The 21049-nt window shown below is 40.0% G+C and overlaps 2 protein-coding genes across 2 annotated transcripts in view; one reads left to right on the forward strand and one right to left on the reverse strand.

Moving 5' to 3' along the window:
- Nucleotides 1-751: 751 nt before the first annotated feature.
- On the reverse strand, nucleotides 752-12758 carry LOC119726676 (store-operated calcium entry regulator STIMATE-like). The gene is made up of 6 exons (XM_038198460.1): nucleotides 12277-12758; nucleotides 6609-6657; nucleotides 5703-5801; nucleotides 4058-4292; nucleotides 2522-2605; nucleotides 752-1609 (listed from the first exon to the last, which is right to left on the reverse strand). The coding sequence occupies exons 1-6, from the start codon at nucleotides 12533-12535 to the stop codon at nucleotides 1364-1366; spliced, it is 972 nt and encodes a 323-aa protein (XP_038054388.1). The 5' UTR covers nucleotides 12536-12758; the 3' UTR covers nucleotides 752-1363.
- Nucleotides 12759-13346: 588 nt separating this feature from the next.
- Nucleotides 13347-21049, forward strand: part of LOC119726677 (scm-like with four MBT domains protein 1) — a 35293-nt gene continuing 27590 nt past the window's right edge. Inside the window, exons 1-3 of the mRNA XM_038198461.1 lie at nucleotides 13347-13444; nucleotides 18374-20226; nucleotides 20774-21004. Coding sequence (XP_038054389.1) covers nucleotides 18505-20226; nucleotides 20774-21004 — 1953 coding nt within the window. The 5' untranslated portion in view covers nucleotides 13347-13444; nucleotides 18374-18504. The remainder of the gene's footprint in view (nucleotides 13445-18373; nucleotides 20227-20773; nucleotides 21005-21049) is intronic.

The raw sequence follows: 21049 nt of genomic DNA on the forward strand, positions 1-21049 counted from the left end.
GAAGATAATTTTGTTATTCCATTCGTGCTCGTGGAACACGGAATAATGTAGTGCGTCTGCATCCCACGTAAAATTCAGCCTTCGGGCTCGTGGCATGTGGGACACAGGCGCACTGCATTATTCCATGTTCCACTCGCACTGGTGGGATAACTAATATAATTGTCATTAAAGGGAATATACATCATTTGCTTTTACTGTAATTTTCAGAAATGGATGGAATTGGGGGGTTGGAAATATATATCAAAATATAGTTACACTGACTTTTTTGAGGTTTTGGGTTCGAAAATGCTATATAAACCAAGAAAAACAATCATTTTCCTGTAGTCTGGTTCCCTGACTCCATTGAAGAAGAAACAGAGCAGTTTACATACATTGGGAAATTGTAAGGTCAGGGAACCAGTCTAGCTGCCTCGTACCTGTTCATAGGATTGTAATCGATTGCAAACAAGTGCGATGGTCAATTGGGGCCAGTATTTGAAAAAAAGCCAGTTGTTTCCAACGCTGATCGGACGATCAGCGTTGGAAATGGATACAAAACTACAACTTTTCTTGAAAATGACAGTATACCAGGTGCCATGATTTTACAGGATGCTTTACACTGTCATTCACTAACAGTCCAGCAAGGTATTTCCAAATGATTTGGTAGTTTTATTTTTTGATGTTTGCAAATGTTGTATTTTCCCTTTAATACCACATAACATACTAATTCACTCATTCTCTTTTTAAAAGAAACAAGGGGGAACAGAGTAAATAAAATACAAACATCTTCAGCTGAGTGTTTTCTTGTTCAACAGGTGCTTTTTCCAGGGCAAATATTTTCTTCTCTGTACAAAATATACCATAGACACTTTCTTTTGTACTTACATTATTGAGTGCTATACAAATATAAACATGCATGTACAATTCTGATATATATCATTAGGTGACTTGGGAACATAAAACATTGGATGTAGATTCAGAAAATGAACAGACTACAATTTCCGACAATTTTAATAGCAGACTTCCTTGTGTTGTTTTTTTTTCCCAGAAAAATTGGCGGGGGAAAAACAGTTGAAATGGAAAATGTAACACGAAATATACAAGTACAACTGGTCACCATTGCTTTGTCAGTTTTGTGGACAAGTTCTGCTTCAAGAACCAAGTTTACTGCCAAAGATGGTCTGGTATGAAATTATTCAAGTAGTTTTTGAGAACAATAAATGTTGGAAAAGCACGATTGTGACAGTTCAACGTCCAACAGCTTTGTTCACACCAACTCGGTTAAATGTTTGGCAGAAAGTTTGATAATCAAAAAGTAGTCCACTACAACGCACTTTCAGTTGTACAAAACATGTTCCAGTTCCACACAATTCAAAAACAAATACTACAACCGTTGAATATTTCTGCCATTTCTGCACGTATCATCCATCCCTCTCGGCGACAATACGACTGTTTCCCCATTTTCTTCATCCTGTGAAAGCAGCACCTCGGACTCGGACCCACGACCGTCGTCCTTTGTTTTGGTCTTCAGTTTGAAATACCGCACCTGGGCTTTGTCGTTGCCAGGGTTGTCTTTTAACTTCTTCCGTTTCCGCATGAGGAAGTTATCCACGACCCAGAACATAATTGCCTGAAATGGGAAAAAACAGATTTACAGTTCATGTTAAAAACTTTCTTTTGTTCAGACAAAATATTAAAGGGAATATACATCATTTGCTTTTGCTGTAAGTTTCAGAAATGGATGGAATTGGGGGGTTGGAAATATATAGCAAATATAGTTACACTGACTTTTTTGAGGTTTTGGGTTCGAAAATGTTATAAAAACCAAGAAAAACGATCATTTTCCTGCAGTCTGGTTCCCTGACTAGCTGGCTCGTACCCGTTCATAGGTGTGTAATCGATTGCAAACAAGTGCGATGGTCAATTGGGGCTAGTATTTGAAAAAAAGCCAGGTGTTTCCAACGCTGATCGGCCGATCAGCGTTGGAAATTGATACAAAAATACCACTTTTCTTGAAAATGACAGTATACCAGGTGCCATGATTTTACAGGATGCTTTACACTGTCATTCACTAACAGTCCAGCAAGGTATTTCAAAATGATTTGGTAGTTTTATTTTTTGATGTTTGCAAATGTTGTATTTTCCCTTTAACAGCCAGGAACATATTTGAACTCTCTTTATACCGGGTGACCCAACAAAAATGCAACCCTAAAACATTTGCCTTTAAAAAATAAAGGATCGGTGGATTTTTTATGTTTTTGGTATCGGATTGAAGCTGAGAGCTTTTTCTTGCAAAATACTGGGAAAAAAATCATGAAAATAGCACTTCATGAACCCAGCACGTTTGCTGTATTTAAACAGTTTTTAAAAGCCCCGTGCAAAGTAAAAGTGGGCTTCTACCTCCCACAACCATACAATCTTCTCTCCAACATCTTGCGGAGGTTGAAGAATCTGGCAGGGGATATAGTTCGCTGTTAATTTGTTATTCCCCTCCCCCCCCCCCGACCTACGTGAATGTCCAAATAACTGAATGCATACTCACATTGAGAACGAACGGAACCAGCAGCATAACAATGACTACTTCAACCTTAGGGTTATGTATCGGTGATAGGAGTGTTCTGGCAACCTGCAATCAAACGTGAACAAAGTTACTGCAGTTGGTGACCATATGCATGACTGGCTTATGTTGATCTGTTCTAAGCCTGGAGAAGGAATGGGTGTACGAGGCAAAGGATTGAACAATAGTCCGGGACATCATGAGTTAAAGAGGTTGTTGAATGCTGAAAGTCGTTTTGTTTTTTATATTTTTTTTATTGTAGAGTAGACCAATATATATCATAATGAAAAAGTCCCATTCTTTTGTAATGTGCGTTTATATGTTTATAAAACTGAAATTCATCGAGTAATTTGTTGGTCGGCGAGCCCATAATTGAAATCAACAGTCATCGGGTTCTTCGTAAAATGAGAAAAATCGTGACGTAATAAACAGGACTCGTTTATACTACGTTGCATCGGGAGTCCGGTTTATTACGTCACGATTTATTATGTTTTGTTTGCTGCCCCCAACGACGACTTTTACACAAATTGCACGTTTGGGTCGAAACAGGTCCTGAAAAACAGCTCTCAAAAGTACCTTTTGTACTCATTTCATGACAGACACAATAGTTGTTTGTATTTCATCACACCTTAGGCTACATATACCCAAAAAATGACGGAAATGTCTTTGAGCATTCCACAACCTCTTTAATAAAAATGATTTGGACATTTCCCAACCCTTACGAGTGTGAAGATCTATGGGCTCCGTGCACTAGTACCCCCTCAATGGCAAGAACAGGAGATTTGGGGGAGACCACTGGGAGAGACATTCAAACGTTCTGCAAAGGACACCTGACTCTCACATGAAGACGCTATGGCTTGGTGCACATTCAGAATAAAATCGGTTAAGCGCAATTCACATTATACACATGAGAGCCAGTACAAGCACATGGTGTGTCACTTTTTGTTGGCATGACTGAGAGCTGGATGGGAGCTTCTGGTGAAACTGGATAACCGTTATTCAGTTTGGAAAAAAATAGGATAACAGGATTTTGAATCTCTGATTTCTCCCATCACTACATGTATGTTTGTTTTTACTAGCACTGCGCACCATGCACATCGCCTGGATTTTTTCTAGAGGCGGGCAAAAGCATGGTGTGCAAATTTGCTCGATGACTTATGTGAGCACGGAGCGCGAAAACCCTTACAGCCAGGGGTCCAGGGCTTGCTTAAGGGCCCTGAAAATGTTTGAATTTTAGATGCTCTGAGAGACAATCTGAGGTGAAAACCTGGCTACTTTCCCCTGATTTTTCTTTAGCAAAAGTTTTAAAGATTACAAGCTAAATATTGGCTGCATGGTCACCAATCCAAAAATCGCAAAAGTGAAAAATGGCAGTGCAATGTGGGCATGTGGCGTGATTTCCCCCTCAACTCCCCCTAGCAACGTCCATGCTGGGCACCATTCAATACAAATGGAGCAGAACTTAGCTTTACAATTAAGCTCTAACCTTGGCAGAGCTAGTCCTCCAAATACTTCACTCACCTCAGACCAGAAGTCAAGACTCGCAAAGATGGTGATGACCACTTTCTCAAGAACCACAATTAGAACAAAGACTCCGCACTGGCCAACCCAGGCTTCGCACATGGGTGGATCACCGTACTCGCCAAAATACAGCGTCTTGCAGCTACAGAGTTTGACGATACACTGCGAGATCTTGACACAGATGTAGATAATGAAAAGGCCGAAGGTGGAATCTAGTAGGAAGAACACGATGTACCTGGGGAAATGAACAATCCCAAACTAGCATTGAGACATTTGAATAGATATTCATAAATACCTAAGACAGTTAATCCATTCCTATTAGTCGAGAGCCCGTCACATGAAAATTGGACTCCTAAAAATCCAGTGCCTCTTACCGTTTTATTGGTTGAACGTTCACAATCCTTACGTCATGTACGTAGGCATGCGCAATAATACCAGTGAGACAAATTCACAACAAAACGCCCCAGGTGGTTTCGGCACGTCATCGCACAGTACGCACGACGCGCGCGCCAAATCTCCATAAAAGGAGTTGTTTACATCTTACTCGCCAGCTGGACACTCCGTTATTTAGCTAGAGGGGTGTTTCAAACAACATGAAGTGAACTTGTTGAACAAAATCAGGTTTTTCCCTTATTCAAAATCAATCATTTCTGGCTAGATTTTACCACCTCCAATTTGCCAGGGGTACCACCTAAATACCATTTAGTATGTTGAATTGATATAAATGGTTAAGTGTCAGTTGGGAAGTTACATGTATGACTGCTATTCATGAGTTGGAATGTTTGCGTCGGGGTGATGTAAATCAATATTAGGTTTTTCCCTTCACCAACGTATAAACACTGTATACTCAGTGTGTTACCTCCCGAGTGAAAGTGGGAAAAAACGTGAATAGCTAAATGCTGCACCTGCTGCTTTGTACATGAGATTCGAACCAGCCAACCGATCCCGTTAGCTTGGTGGTCGAGTGGTAAGACGTCTGCACTAGAAAGCAGGAGGTCGTGGGTTCGAATCCCACCCGAGTGATTTTGTTCCCACTTTCACTAAAAAGTTCATTCATTATCAGGCCCCCAAATTTTTGAACTCATTAAATCAAACTCTTAGAATTGTCAACAGTAGGCCTTTATTTAAAAAGAAGCTAAAGTCTCTGCTTATGGAAAGTTACAATAATGCTTAATGTTTAATTTTAGTTTTACTTATTTTTTGCTGTGAACATATTCTTCTTATGATTTCCCATGTAGGCTCTGATTGTACTTGATTTGTTTTGTCTTGTCCCGTTTGTGTTGGTCCCTTGTATATGTGTGTTTGTGTAACTTAAAGTGTACTTCACTGTGTAGTTAAGTTAAAGGTACAAATGTATTTAATATATATTTTTTTCTACACATAATGGACTTCTCCACTTGACAAGCTTGCTTTTTGGAGAAGCCCACCGCTTAATCTTATCCTGTTATCTAAATTATTGTTTAAACCGTTTCCCTTCAAAATGATTAAGTGGAAATAAATATGAATGAATGAAATATGAATGAATGGAGGTAACACACTGTGTATACAGTGTTCATACATCCGTGCAGGGCAAAACCTAATATTGAAGTTATGACTGGTCGACCACCGAGCTTGCCGCTCCATGGCATCCGATGGAAACACTCACCATATGCAGGGGTCTCCACTGGACAGTTCTGTCGACAGGAACACGTTGGCGATGTGAATGACCCCAGCTCCTAGGGCCTGCTTGGAGGTGTCGTAAAACCTGCAATGAATTCAGTCCAACACATTCATTCAACAAATGTCATCCACACAATCAAGGCTTTTGCAATGAAAGCTTTTGTAACATTTTTTTTAGCCTTCATACGCTGTTCAGTTATAGGCTGTTAGTCCATTACTGATCCATCTAAAAACTAACCATTCTGTATTAACCCTAACTCCCTATAGGCCTTTTTGCTAGGATGTAGCCTCAATCCTGCAAAATCCTCCAATTGGCCTCATGGAAAAAAAAGCATAGCCTCAATCCCGCAAATTCCTCCATTATTTCTTGATTATGGTCAGTGGAGGGGTGACCACTGCTTGAATCCTGCAAAATCCTGCGGCAGTGACTGTCAATATGTTGAGGCTTGGCCAGTGACATCCTGGAGCAGTGCGGAGGATTTCAAGCATAATCCAGGCCTCTATTTATGCATGGCTGAGCAAAACCAAAACACAACGTCCAGTTCAAGACCTTGACAAAGTGCATCCTACAAAATCAGTAACATACTTTTGCCATGCAACCTCAATCCTCCAAATTCCTCCACTTTAGCAAAGAGGACTTTGAAGGATTCAGGGCGATTAGGGTTATTAATCCACACACTGCATGCATGGAGAAGACGCTATATCCGTCAACATGTTTACGTTCATGTACCTCGCATATTGTGTGGGAGGCAGTATAAGTCACGTATCAAATCAAGCTCACCATACATCAGCTATATAGGCATTATTAGGAAACTGTTCTGTGACAAGAACATTGGCCAAATTATAATAATTATTGATACCGAAGCTTTGAAGCTCATCTTGATGATCTTACCAGATTCTCCACGACCTCCTGTCCTCTTTGGGTTCTCTCAGTCGCTTCACTACGAAATAAAGCCAAAATGACACAACTATGTTAATTAAAGGTCAAATATCATTGCGTAAATAGAAACAGAATATTTGTAGAGCCAAGCTCCTGTTATTGGTTATCATCGTCGGTTTTGAGGCCGTTGTCCAGTCTGTTTCGTTGTCCAGTCCTGTCATTCAATGTACATTTGTAAATGCAACTTATCGACCTTTTGCCGCTTGCGAGTTAGCCACGCCCCTTAGACAACCCTATGGAGTTTTTGTACACTAATTTTTGTTTGTCTCAGATTTTGCGCGTTCCACGTCCATTTGTATACCATGTAATTGGACAATAATTTACAAGCTGGGTTGACGCAATTCTTACGCGATTCTACCGCGATACAAGTACATGTAGGTCAACTGCTGCACTTCATCAGGACTTGAGCTTCCAGCTATCAAAATTTGTGATGCGATCAAGCTAAAAATGAGTCGTTTGTCGACCCTGGTCAATTGTGTGTGTTTTTACAGATTTAAAAAGAGCACAATCTCAGCATTACTGCTGTGAAAACCGCATGCTGGTACCATCTTTAGTTTAAAAAATCATGGAAGTCAGAACATCAAGAGATGTGATGAAGTGATGTAATAAAGTGGCCCTATTTTGGCCTGAATCTCCAAATGAAAGTTCCTCAACAAACGACTCATTTAGCTTGATCGCATCACATTTGAAAAAAGCTGTTAAGGGTTCTAAAACAATGATCAATACATTTGCATTTACAGAATTGAAGATTCTTTAAAAGTTGTTTTGTTTTTTTATTGAGTCTTGGAAAAAGACAAAATCATTCCTCATGCCATGTACACAAAAATATCCCATCAATAGTGAAAAAGTGCCAGGATTTGGAATCTCCAGTGATATCTGTCAGCAGATACCGGTACACAATGGTACATGTACAAAAAAAATTGATTACAAAATAACCCTTCCTTATTTATAAATTTTCCCATCATTATTCAGTCACTTTTTGATACATCAATGGATATAGTTGACCTATTCCAATAGGAAAATTAAAAAAAAAAAAAATTTAAATCAAGGGTCAATAATCCAAAATGACAAACACAACAAATTACACACACATATTGTATGACTGTTGGTCAGATAATTAACATATACAAGGCCAAGTAACTGTCCTCATTTGTTCTCTAAACCTACTGTAGGTACTACATGTAGGTACATGTTGCTATCAATATGAATGCCATTGATGATATTTACTGACCTTCACACAAAAGCCATTAATTCTAACTTGCACTGACAATGCCACAAACCATCGCGTGCCAAGGAATAGGACGTTAGCAAACCCAGGCACGCAAAAACACTTTTGAAGATAATACAGTTGAAAGGATTTGTGTTTTCAATTTCTAAATTAAAAATCACATGAGGCTGAAATTTTGACTTATGAAATTATTCAATAATTGAAATAATAGTGGGTATTTTTATTTCAAAGTATTGCTTAATTTTGAAGTTATTTACAGTTTTATGTTAACGACTTTTTACTGGGAGCGCCCCCTGCCTTAAACATGCACTTAAGTGGCAGTTAAATCATAACGTCCTTTTGCCGGGAACAAACTTGGCTTTGCGTACCCACTTCAGTGGGACGTTAGCGCACTTGGAATGTATTTTGTTACATTAGAATTACACGCTAACGTCCTTACGCCAGGAGCAAATAATAAAAATCCTCCTTCCATCGTTTTCACACAATTAAATACGTCAGAATAGCCCCTTGAGACAAAATGTATACTAAATGAAAGATTTTCGAATTTCGAATGTCAACTTTTAATCCATTTTTTTGCACTAACGACCTTCTTCCAGGCACCCGACAAAATGTAATATGAGTAAATGCCAAGGTTTGAAATGTTCTACAGGTAGTTGTATTTTTCCTTCCGTGGGAAAAAGAAATGTGTTAAAGGAATCCCCATAATAAGTGTACAAAAAAATTACAGATTGGGAAGTAACAAAATATTGTCTGGCTGTACTCAATTTGTCAATTCTTCTTGTTGTTTTATAGCAAAACTGTTTGACCAAAAAACTCTGTTCAACCAGTTATCAGTTGCAAGTCAAGAACAATACAAATGATGAGCAGTCAATTGCTTTTCGTCTAGTTTTTTGCAGTTGAAATGAAAATTTGGGTTATTTTCCGAAACAAAACAAAACAGGATAGTATTATTGAGATATAATCATACTTCAATGTTCAAGTAAGCCTAACCCTGCTGAATCCAACAAGATCCAACTATATCATATACCCGATGGAGCCTATTGGATTGAGCAGTAAACCCCTTGTGTACATTCCTGATGCCAAATGTTGGATTTACAAAATGTAGCAGGCAACTAAACTGCATAATGACGCCAAGTTAGACACTGTCGGATTCAGCAGACAACTGAAAATAAGGCACAGTGGATTGAGCAGGAAACACCGGTTGGAACATTGGATTTAGCGGGGCAGTCCTGAGGAACTACTAGGGGGTTAGGGTTTTAATGTACGTCAGTGACATCATCACTCCGGCACAGAAATCCAAATCTCTTGGGACATCGTTTACACATGTACAAGTGCCATGAGCTTCTTTTAACTGCATACATATAAATACATTTAAATAAATACATTATACATTAATTACATGTAAATACAAATAAACCTAATTTATTATGTCTATTTGCAACCAACACACACGATGCTAATACATGTACTAGTATATACAGCTTGCCTAAATCATAGAGCCCTCTATGCCTAAATACATTGTATCAACACAGATCTGCATACAGTACAGAAATCCTTGTGTATTGTTAGCACTAGCAATCACAACTACGACATTGTATCTTGTGAGGCTTGTCTAATCATTAATACATGTAGTTAAATACGACATGCACGGTCGCCATCAAGATGAATTTCTTACGGGGTACTCTGGACTTTGAACGTGACAGACATGTGCAAAATACACACTAAGTGGAAGAGGACATTAATATTAATGCCTAATGCTTGAACTGAATGCATAACGTGGTCTGAATAAAGCATCAACTTTAAAAACTGAAACACCAGATTTCAAACACAAGAATGAATAAATACATGTATCCATGGTAATACTTGCCCATAATACCCCCATGTTACACAAACTTCAAATGGCAAAATATAGGTGTTGGAAGAAAAAGAAAATTACAATCTTTAAGAAAAAAAGATGAACAAAATATGTACATTGTACATGATTATGAGTGACTACAGTACCACAAGACGCAAAGCCTTTCTAAAAATAGTGGACAAGTGATACTGGAGATTAGAATGTTTTCCCCTCATTTGCCGTTCACAAATTTTGTTTGTTTCTAATAATATGAATAATAACACCACTCAACATCTGAAGAAGAATGTTCAAACCTACAACCATGACAACCTGTTGAAGTTTCAGCTCAGTGAATGTAATACACTTTCTGAGAAAACAGTAAAAAAAAAACCATGCACAACAATAACGTCAGTTTCTTTTTGGATAACTGCAAATGATGGACTGTACCTTTAATTTTTATACTTTAAAAAGTCCTCAAAAGGGCACAGTTCTTCCGAACCAGTACAGAGTGTTTGAGGCTGAATTAGCACTGGTAAGGTCGATGACATGGATAAGCCATCGCCATGGTACCGGTTCATTGGACACACAAGAGTAATAATATCACTCTTGTGTGCACAACTTGCCCACATGCATAATCTACAGATGTGAGATGAGACCTGCTCTCTAAAGAGTGTACCCAAAGTGAATACATCACGCGCACAATTATGTGTGTAAAAGACATTAGCGCGTGATTCAGCCCGTGAAGTACACGCACGCGTACTCCATTCGTTTGCACGTCCCGGTTCTAACTCCACACTTCGGTACTCTATAATTGTGCCCTTGCTTTCAAAGCAACTGGTTGTTGATTGCTGCAAATCCTATTTATTTGATTTTATATAAATGACCACTCAGTCATACGGAACAGGAATGCTTGGTGTACATTTAAACACACCATTGCCACTGCTTCCTCTGAACTGGGAGCCACATGGTGGTCATATGCTGAGTATTTGTGGGGAAAAATTGATTTGAGGAAATCCAAATGGGGACTGTGTTTTTCACTGACCTTTTTAAAAACCAGGAAAAATTGAGTTCTGTTACTGTAGGCGTCTAGTTATCTTGTAATTTTCAGGCAAAATCTACATTGAGTTCAACCAAAAAAAAGATGTCAGCATTTTGATTTTCCCTGGTTTAATATTAACCAGGTAGGTATCTCACACTGTGAATATCAAGTAAAAAAAACTCCCAATTTTGATTTCCTCCAAAAAACCCCAACTTTTCCCCACTGTGTGGCTCACAATTAATACCAGTATTTGAGCCAAAGCCTAGCATTAAGGATTCAAATTTAAATCACTTGGCTTCACTCTCACTGGCACAACATGTTGAAGGAGAGTCTTTAAATATTGAATTGAGCTTGGCTGTTGAAATACTGAGGACCTTGTCTTTGCCTCATGACAATTTTGGAGAATTTTGTCAGCTTAAGAGTGAGTAAAGTTGGCCAGAATTTCTTTCTGCTGATTGGTTACAGAAGGCAACTGATGAAAACTGGTGTGCAAATGAATTAGAACTGGGCAGAGTGATCCAATGAAAACATCCATTCATTTGCACACCAGTTTCTATCAGTTCAGTTCCTATGCTATACAGAACTCCAGACTCAAGAACCATAGACCAAGTTCACTAAAAAAAAATTCAAATTCAAACACGCATGTGCGCATAAATGGGCATAAATAAGGCTGTGTGTTGTCCAGTTTGTTCTGGGTTGGCCTGCTTTCTCCCTATGGCTCTCCTCCACTTGGCCCTGTCCGTCGCGTCCCTCGCATTGACTCCAAGCAGTCGCATGTCATCAGTCACGGAACTCTGCCGCGTCTTGCGCGGTCAGCCAACGGGTGTGGGCGCTGGGCCCACCCGCGTCTATTTTGGTACACCTTTTGACCCAACTGGCATCATCCTTTCTCTCAATGATGTGAACATAACCACCTCAGCCTGTGCCTCCTCAACACGATAAAGATCCCTTCCATTCAAACTCCCCTCCTCAATTCCTCACTTGACAACCTGTCACTGTCAGCCAGAGACACCCCGCACATCCACAGGGCTGATCATTTTCAGCTCTGTCGTGTACCTGTTTCGAGGCATCAAGTTTTCGAGGTTTGATCTTGTAGGGATGAACGCACACACGCGCAGATTCTTACCACACAACCACTAGTTGATTTGTTGTGTGCGGTACGTGTTCCACAAAAAAATTGGAACGCGAAGGCTATGTCGGTGTTTTTCTCTTGCTTGAAATAAATCCTTACATCCTCGAAAACTGGTACATCGAGGCCGCCCTAGATGTTTTCATCGGATGACCGTCATGTCAGCTCAGCCCGCCCCTACCTATCCTAAATAATCGTTAATTAATCATTAAACTACATTGTTTGTTAAAATGAAAACATTATTGGCCTAGGCGGTAGGCCCTTCTTTGACCTTTATAAACCAACAATTGGTGTCTCCTGAAATCGAATGCAACATTCTGTCTAGTCTAGCAATGTCTAGTAATTAATAGTATAGCATATATAGTAAAACAATTTTCTCATGGAACTCACCAATTAAGCTACTAAATGCCAGCACAGCCAGAATGCCTTGGATGATCATGCCAAACCCGTCAGTGAGAGCCCCTTGACGGCAATGTTCGGCGGGTGATTCCGTCTTGTTTACCCGGCTAATGTTACGAAGCATGTCTCGCTCGGAAGTCGCACGTTCCCGTTCATATTGCATGTATTGCATAGTTACGCCCGGATCGGCCGACAGACTGTTCGCGAAGGGAGCAATAACCACGCTGAAAACTAACAGAAAAATCGACATTCCCGAACGAGTCAAGTGGTCAGTGATACTACAAACTTAACGGGGCAATAATCAGTTGTTCGAAGATGGAAATCTGCTTCTTTCCCATCACATTTCTAAATTTTGAGTAATTCCGAAGTTCAATCACAATCAGTTTGTCAATGGCAATGATGTCATGTTTCCGCATAAAAGTCGATTTCGCGCGAGATCCTGCGGTGTGTCAAAGTTCACGTCTTGACGCCCACGTGGTGCTCACCTATTTTGCATTTTGGCAATCGCAGCCAAACAGCGGCACCGGTGTTGTTGCACCTTATAAATATTCATATAACAAGTGTTGACGTCTCGTTCTATTTCACAACCAGGAGGTGCAGACAGTTTTGCATCGAAGAGCGAGAGACCTCATGAAAATGATCTTGTCTTCAAGAAAAACTGGCGCACTGTCATTGATTATTCTTAGAACTATTGTCTTTTCGACTGATGTACCTCAAATATTTGTGTAATTTGCCCCGAAATTGCAACACCCCCTGCCTCTATTTTTTTTTTCACCAACGCGAACTCCACCTACCCATATGTTGATTAGGATTCGTCGACATAGAACAAAGTATAGGTATTGCTTTCAAATTCGTATACTTTGTTTATACATTTCTGAAGTTAAGGCTTTATATTTCCATTACAAATATTTAAAGTGTTTTGATAATATTATTGAATTTAAATGTTGATTGATCTGGTTATATTAGACCTTCAAAGAAGATAGCGAAATATGCAAAAGTCCCGTCTGTACATACATCTTACCCCTCTATTTAATGCATGATTCTGCACATGCGCAGTTTACTTTACCAGGTGCCATTTTGCTGAAGATTTGAGAGGGTGATCGCGGCAGAAACGAGTGGAAAATTGTCGAAAAGCACCACAAAAACCCGCATCTGTGGGGTAAGAATACTTTTGTTCGCAAGTGTGTGACCTATACCATGTACTGGGAGTACTTGATTGATTTTTTGTGTCGTATTTGTGGATTTCCTGCTGCCGAATGTTTGTCAGTGTGCTTGCAAGGAAGTTGTTTTGCCCTAGCGTGCACTTCATGCGTACGTACGAACGCTACGTCATGTACGTACAGGGGTGTTTGCATACTCATTAGTTATGCAGAAAGCGCCATGGGTATGAGATGGTGTGTGGATCGCTGGGGTTCATTTAGGGACTAGCGCAGCGGTTTCAGCAAAAAGACGTTAAGAATGGTCACTTCTTTGCAGTTTTAATGGAATATATTTCGATAAATACTTCACCAATATTTTATAAGTTTTTGATCAGTCACTTGAGCGTGTTTTGTATTTAAAGAAATTGCAGAAAGAAGTTAAATTTTGGTTAAAAAGTGACGTAAATTGAAATTCAGTGGCATGCAGTTGCAATTTGCAGGTTACATTTTGAGTTTTAAATTCCCAACAAATTCCCAACGGAGAATGAAAACAGCAATGAAATGAAAAAAAACATGATTTTTTTTTTTTTCAACATTTTGTTCACTATTTGATTGAACTTCAAGGGCTTTAGGCCTATTTTTATTATTACATTTAAATTTGCATTTTATACTTGAAAGTAACTTTCAAGTGTCATCCTTAAATTGTTGAGACCCTACAACTACAAGTGTAAAATAAAAATATTCCTGGAACTATTTGTATGTGTGTGTATTTGATTGTTAAAATACCCTCTCATATCTATTAACCATTAGCATTAACCATGGAGGAATTATTTCTCCATACATTAACCAACCAGCCGTTAACCAACTATTAACCATTACATGCATTAAAGCCCAAATAGAAGCACATCACCATCTTCAAATCAAGAGTATCTATTTACAAATTGTCCAACAAGTTTTCATAAAAAATCGGAGTGAATAAGCCACTTTGCCTTCAGAGTTACAAAAATGTGTTCCTGTGCATGGGCACATCAGATACAATGATTTAGTTTTATGGATGAAAGGTTCGCAACACGCGTGCAAAATCCAAGCGGGGTACCAACAAAATCAAAGAAAAGTTCTTGTTTTGAAGTAAATGCAAACTTTGAGGTTTTTTTTAATGGCACCGTGATTTTAAGTTGTTTTGTATTCTCCAACTTTTTGGAGAACAGAAGGTTCCATCTTCTTTCTGATTCGATGAAAAATTGCAAAATGTGAATTTGGTTACCATGTCCCCCATAGACTTGTGTGCATTTATCTGTTTTGTTTTTTATCCCCCGAAACTAAATCGTTGAATCTGATGTGTGCACGCGCTGTAGTACATTTTTGTAACTCCGAAGTGGCTGATAATATGTCGAGATTTTCATGTGAAGTGGGAGTCACAGACTAGAGTGGCCTCCATCATGTTTAGATCTATGCACTGATTCTGCTGTGAAAAAAAAATCAAAATACAGATTTTGTTAAAGTCTTAGGCCCATGTGTTTAAAACAATCGTTTAAATGACCAAATCATGTTTCAAAATAATTCAGAGAAATGATCCATGCAATAGTCTTTTCTTTCTTTTTTTACAAATGTTTAACTTTACGTGCAACTTTTCTCGGGTCCGCTGATTTTCTCATTTTTTACTTCTCATGAATGCCATTACAAATTAAAAAACACTGTACAATGTCTTGTGTGGTTTGGGAGTTTCCTCGATTTTTCTAATTTCCCAGGTGCGTGCCTGACTTCAAACCCTTGAATGACAGAACTCAACTCCCGTAATTAAGACATTCTAAGATTATGTTTACTGTGCTCTAGCTTTTGAAGAAAACATTGATTAATGTTGAGAATTTTTGTTAAAATGCTTAACCATGATGTTGCATATTATATTACAAATTCGGGGAGTGAAGTTGCACACTCAATTTTAAAGCAGAGTACAAAAATAAACCAGTTTCTTGTCTCCGCCGCTTCCTTTTATCCTGGCCGTTTTTTGGGTGTTTTTTTAATTCATACATAAAAATGCAATTATTTTTGTCCAGTATATTGTCAATATTATATTGTCTTTTTATTTGTTTCCAACAAAATTATGTAATGGCTCCTTTGAACACAAGTTTGTATCAGTAAAATAGTCGAGATCATTGAAGACTCCATCCGTCATCTTGGAAAGTCCACCATCTAGGGGGAAGGGGGGGGGGAGGAAGGAAAAAATCACCCGCCTACTTCATTTTTACAAAAAGGCTGGATGAGAATCTGCTTATTTTTATGTACTCGGCCTAAATATTTACCATTTCTTATTGCATTTGTACATGATTTGATGAAACTTGCGCCCCCAAAAAATATTGATTCCCACTTTTTGCACTGGAATTGTGTTGTCACTTCTCAATTCCCTGTTTTTATTTGTTTGATGATTCATAATTAGATCTAGCTAATTTGAACTTCGGTTTGAAAATACTGTATTTATTTGAGGGGGTGATAAGTCTTATATTAAACCCCCCCCCAAAAAAAAAAAAAAATATTTGAACTGATTTACTGTCAGTGCTCTTCAACAAAGTTGGTTATGTTCTCCTAATGACAACTGTTCAACTGACATGTAGATGTTTTATTTTAACCCCCCCCCCCCCCCATTCAGGAAAGTATTTTGAATGACATTGTAATGTGATGTATAGAAATTTACACCAAAGTCATGATTATTGCTAGTATTCAAAAGCCAAATTTTAGGTTCACAGGCTTTTATACCTGATACGCCACCTTATATTTTACTTGTCAGACTCAGTAAAGGACTCCACTGCTGCACTGTTATCTTATGCACGCTCGAACACCAATTGAAGCCTTGTATCTTGTTTGCATATGCCTGACAAAAAAATATGGTAAAGATGGTCAGTGTACAAAATATGATAGGGATGTAATTCTCAGGCAGGCAACTTTTCCTCCGATTCGCTGATTTCCTCGTTTTTTTACTTCTCATGAATGCCAAATTTACAAATTGATAAACACTGTACAATGTTGTTTAGAGTTTCCTCTTTTTTTTATTCCCTGTTGCATGCCTGGATTCTATGTGACATTAGATATTTTCAGGAAAATAGGAAATTGATCTTATATTTTTCGGGAAAAATAGGAATTAAATACATCCGGCTTTAGATTCAGTTGCCAGTAATCCCTCAGCGCAACCCTGTGCTAGACTCAACATTTATTTATAACATTTAAAAGTTTTTGTAATTTCATTCTTCATTTTATTTTTCAAGATTTGCCTTTAGTTAAAGGGAATATTTGCAAATGAACGGGTGCAGGCCAGCTAGACTGGTTCCCTTACCTTACAATTTTCCGACATCTATAAATTGATCCATTTTACCTTTATTGGAGTCAGGGAACCAGATTACTTAAGCATTTTTGTTTTTCTTGGTTTTTCAAGCATTTTTGAAAACAAAACTTCAAACATGTCAATTAAACAACATTTGATCTATTATACTAACCCTTCAAAAAGTTCATTTCTGAAAATTACAGCAAAAGCCAATGATGTACATTCCCTTTAAAAAAAATTATAGAAGATCATGGATACATTGACTTCACTTTTGAAATGGACATCAACCAAAACATTGACTCTCGTGCGTTGTGGGTGCAAAAGCAACCCAAAACAAAGCATATTTTCAGAGGATTGAAAACGTCAAAAAAAGAGGGGAAAAGTGGCTTTTTCCATAAAATTGAAAATTAAAAATTAATTAGTAGGAAATGTTAAAAAAATCTCATGGGTAGAGCAACTTTAACCCTTACTCTCTGAGGGTAGTTTACTGCATGTCAGTTGGTTATGCCAATGCCCTCCAGCTGCAGTTTATTGGAGGATACTTTGATGTAGCAGTGAAGGCTCCAATTGGCAGGAGTTGGAGGCCCTGGAGGGTGCCTGATACTGACCAGCTGGGGGCACTCACTTTGTTATCAGAGGACTCTCATTGTTCTCTGTGGCATGTATTGGAGTGCCTGTCCAGTTACCCTTGAAATGACATGGCAGATATTGGAGGGCCATGCAAAAAACATAGGAGATTTTCTTGAGGCACATATTGGCATGCGTTGGAGGGTCTAGTAGGGTAAGGGTTAAAGTGTGAACAATTAATAATTCATTTGTAATTGATTGAGTTCATTTTATTCAAGTTATATAAATTGATAAAAGACAATATGAGCAATTCGGGAAATTCACAATGCAGTGCGCCACCAAGACTTTGCCACAGAGAGTTCATTTTTCGCAGTGCATTGTGGGAGATGGTCGACAAATTCGCAGCGGGGGACATTTGAAACTGTTAGTTTTCCTGTCAATAGTTTCATCAGCGTTGAATCGAGTATATGTTTGCCCTTTTTCTTTTCTTTTTATGGTGTTTTTGTAAGGCGGTAGAACGCTGTGCCCCAATCTATATCAAATTAGCTCAAGTTGTCTACTTACACTCATTCAAATGGACCGTGCTTTGTCGACCGTGAACTTGAAAAATGGACTCTCCGTGAAAAACTATTGGTGGCGCACTGCATTGTGAATCGCTCGAATTGCATTAACATTATATTTTAATGTGAAATTTAAAATTATTACACATCAAAAAAGTTCTGGAGGGAAAAAAAGTTATCTAAACAAAATCTGCCAAACACAAAAATAATGGTGTGGTTTGCAGATAAAGTAAAAACCTTCAGTTGGGGAAGTGTTTTAATAACTTTTTCAGCAAAAGTTTTCATGAAGAGTCAAAAAGTTTCTTTGGAATCAATTTTATTTGTTGACTTTTTGTAGACTGAAAGATGAAGGAAGCATGCAATCTGTGCAAGTGTTAAGAACAATTCCCATCATTGACAGAATGTTTGTTTTTTTTCCAAAAATCAATAGAACAGTAGAAATAGCCTGGAATTGGGAATTGAACCTGCAACTTTCAGAAAGTAATTTTTCATTTTCTGTTTCTTCACAGTGTCATTATCGCGATGTTCATTGGTCAACAGTAAAATGGGGCTTTGATAAAAGTCAACAAAGAACCAATAACTTTTTTTTGACTGAAATGGCCTTAACAACTGTGTGAAAGGGTTTCAGTGAGACTGAACAATGGCCTCCAACCAGCCCAAATCCCAAAGTCAAGTACCCGGACTCCCGCCCACTATTCTAATAGTACCAAAGGTGAGCATCCAACAGGATAAAGCCCAGACTACTCCTCATCAAGCAGGTACTTCGCAAACTTCATCGACTTCACAGGGTATCCCAACTGCAACGGGGATACCATCCAGCCAACAGTTGGTGCTCAATCTGCAGCAGGCCCAGCTCGGTCAGAATGCCAATCTCTCTCTTGGGAATAACATCACCCTGACTGTGCAGCCTGCCGCACAGCCGACAAGACCCGGGATCAGTACAGGAGCCACGATGCCCAAGCTAGGGGCCACGCAGGTGACATTGGAGGGCCGAAAACAGGACGCTGCGGAACACCCCAACAAGGTGGGGGCCTTCTTCAAGCCACCCTCAAAACAGCCCGTGCAGGTCCCCCAGCGAGTGTACAAGAGATCTGTTGCGGCAATACAAATGCAGCAGCTTAAGCAGATTGAGAAACAAGTCAAGACAGGGGCCCTAACTCAGCCAGCACAGATGCAGGGATTGATGCAGCCAAAGATGCAGCCCAGCCAGGTTTCAGCCGTTCTGCTGCAGCCAAAGCAGCTACAGGGAAGCATTGCAAACAGTGTGAGCATTACATCTGGAAGCCAAGTGGTTGCCACAACAGGAAAGTCTAGCGCAAGTAGCCCAACTTCCAATGCTAAGAGCCAGCCTTTGTTGTTGCAGACAGCCATGTCTCCCAAGATCATCGTCCAGGCCGCTCCAACAGGGACAGCACATCAGACAGGACCTAACAAACCTGTCATAATCACTGCAGGGCAGAGATTCACAATCGTCCCCAACACCCAGGGAAACCTGTTATCGCCGACATCTGTTGGACCAACAGCAGGCATAGCTGCCAGCATTACCAGAACTGTGACCCCGACAGTCGCTCAATTAGCACGGCAGCAGCGATATCAAAAAGCGCTGGCAGTAGCACAACAACAGCAACAGCAGCAGCAGCAGCAACAACATCTAATCACACAGAACGCCATGGGTCAACGGCCTCTTGCCCTCAAGCAAACGGCAACAAGCCCCGTTCAAGTTTCCCCCGCGGTAACCATCACACCAACACAATTACAAGCAGTGGGGACTTCTGCATCTACTTCCACCCTGGGTCAGATTCAGTTCACACCAAGGATCCCGCTAGCCATAACATCCCAAGCTCAGCAGCTGCAACAGCAGCAGATCCAGTCGCTGACACCAGGATCCAAAATCACCCTGGGCCAGGTGGGTGCCATCTCCAACGTCCACCACCGAACATCCACCACAACACCATCGACCAACATAAGTATGGGAGCAGGCGCAAACACCCAAGGGGGCAATATATTGGCCCCTCAGCAGACACCGCTGACCATCCTTCCAAAACAGTTTATCCTCGCATCTGGCATTCCCGTACCATCCACTCTACCATTCAATCTCCAGTCTGGAAGCACGCCGCTATCCACCGTCCAGGCCAAGATTATCCAGACTCCAGTGCAAGGAGGTAGCTCCACACAGGCGAGTCTCCAGACCAACATCATGCTACAAGCTCTGCCTAAATACACCCAAGCTCAGCTGAAAGCGGGAAGCGCTGCGGGAAATCAAGCCTCTGCTGCAGTGGTCCAGGGTTCGACATCACCCTCGGTTGTACAGCCTCACCTCATACAGACATGTGGTGCACAGGCAACCATTGGACTGATTCAGGTAAGAAATACAGCGCATTACGCTCTCGACTGAATGATTTAACACATTTTAATTCTATTCCAGTTGTGTACATTGATGTTTTTCTTTTACCCTCGATTGTCGCAGATTTTAACATTTCTTAGGGGAGCATGCCTTCTGCCTCTCAGCAGGTGCATGCCTTCAGCTGTAAGAGCTAACCCTGCTCCTACTCTTCCCCTTCTAAACCTGGATCTGGTCCAGGGTTTCATACATTCAAACACAGGTCTGGGCAAGTTCCTAAATTTGCCTAAAAGAAATATGGTAAAGTATTTTATCAGCTGGTGGCCTTATGCATGCACTGACTTTAAAGGCTTCTCAGTGATTGAGCCCCTCAGAATTTCAGCTAAATTAAACTATCACACAAAACCATTGTACTTTCCCCACCAGGCCTTCCGGATCCCCTCCTGCAAGAATTACATTAACGATATATTTAGAATACATGTAGATATGTAGTACTTTAATGAGTAACTAAACAGTAAAACTGTTTTGTAGCTACGACTATTTATTCAGATTCCATCCAACTTGACAGGTGAACCTATCCCAGTCACAGCAGTCCCTAGCAACCGTCAACACCCTCAGTCAGCCCATCGTCAGGGCAACCGTCCAGGCCCCTATCCCCCACTCTCAGACCGAGGGCTCCATGACCTACAGACCCCAGTTGCTGCAGGTGACCGGACTGCCCAATCAGCAGTATCTGCAGGTCGTGCCCCAGCCCCAGCAGCCTATACTGCCCATGCCGTCTGGCCAGCAAGTCTCTCAGGTAGTGTACCAAATTCTTGCAAAGACTGTTTCACAGATACTGGCA

This window comes from Patiria miniata, unplaced genomic scaffold (genome assembly GCF_015706575.1).
Source record: "Patiria miniata isolate m_02_andy unplaced genomic scaffold, ASM1570657v1 HiC_scaffold_2, whole genome shotgun sequence".
NCBI classification, from domain to species: Eukaryota; Metazoa; Echinodermata; class Asteroidea; order Valvatida; family Asterinidae; genus Patiria; species Patiria miniata.

What these genes read in the sequence shown, in the direction of transcription:
- LOC119726676 (XM_038198460.1), bottom strand. Translation starts at nt 12,535, where the DNA reads ATGTCGATTTTTCTGTTAGTTTTCAGCGTGGTTATTGCTCCCTTCGCG. An exon ending in GGCATTTAGTAGCTTAATTG is followed by an intron (nt 6,658 to 12,276) that starts GTGAGTTCCATG and finishes TTTATTTCGTAG; the next exon opens with TGAAGCGACTGAGAGAACCC. An exon ending in TGGTTCCGTTCGTTCTCAAT is followed by an intron (nt 1,610 to 2,521) that starts GTGAGTATGCAT and finishes TTCCCATTTCAG; the next exon opens with GCAATTATGTTCTGGGTCGT.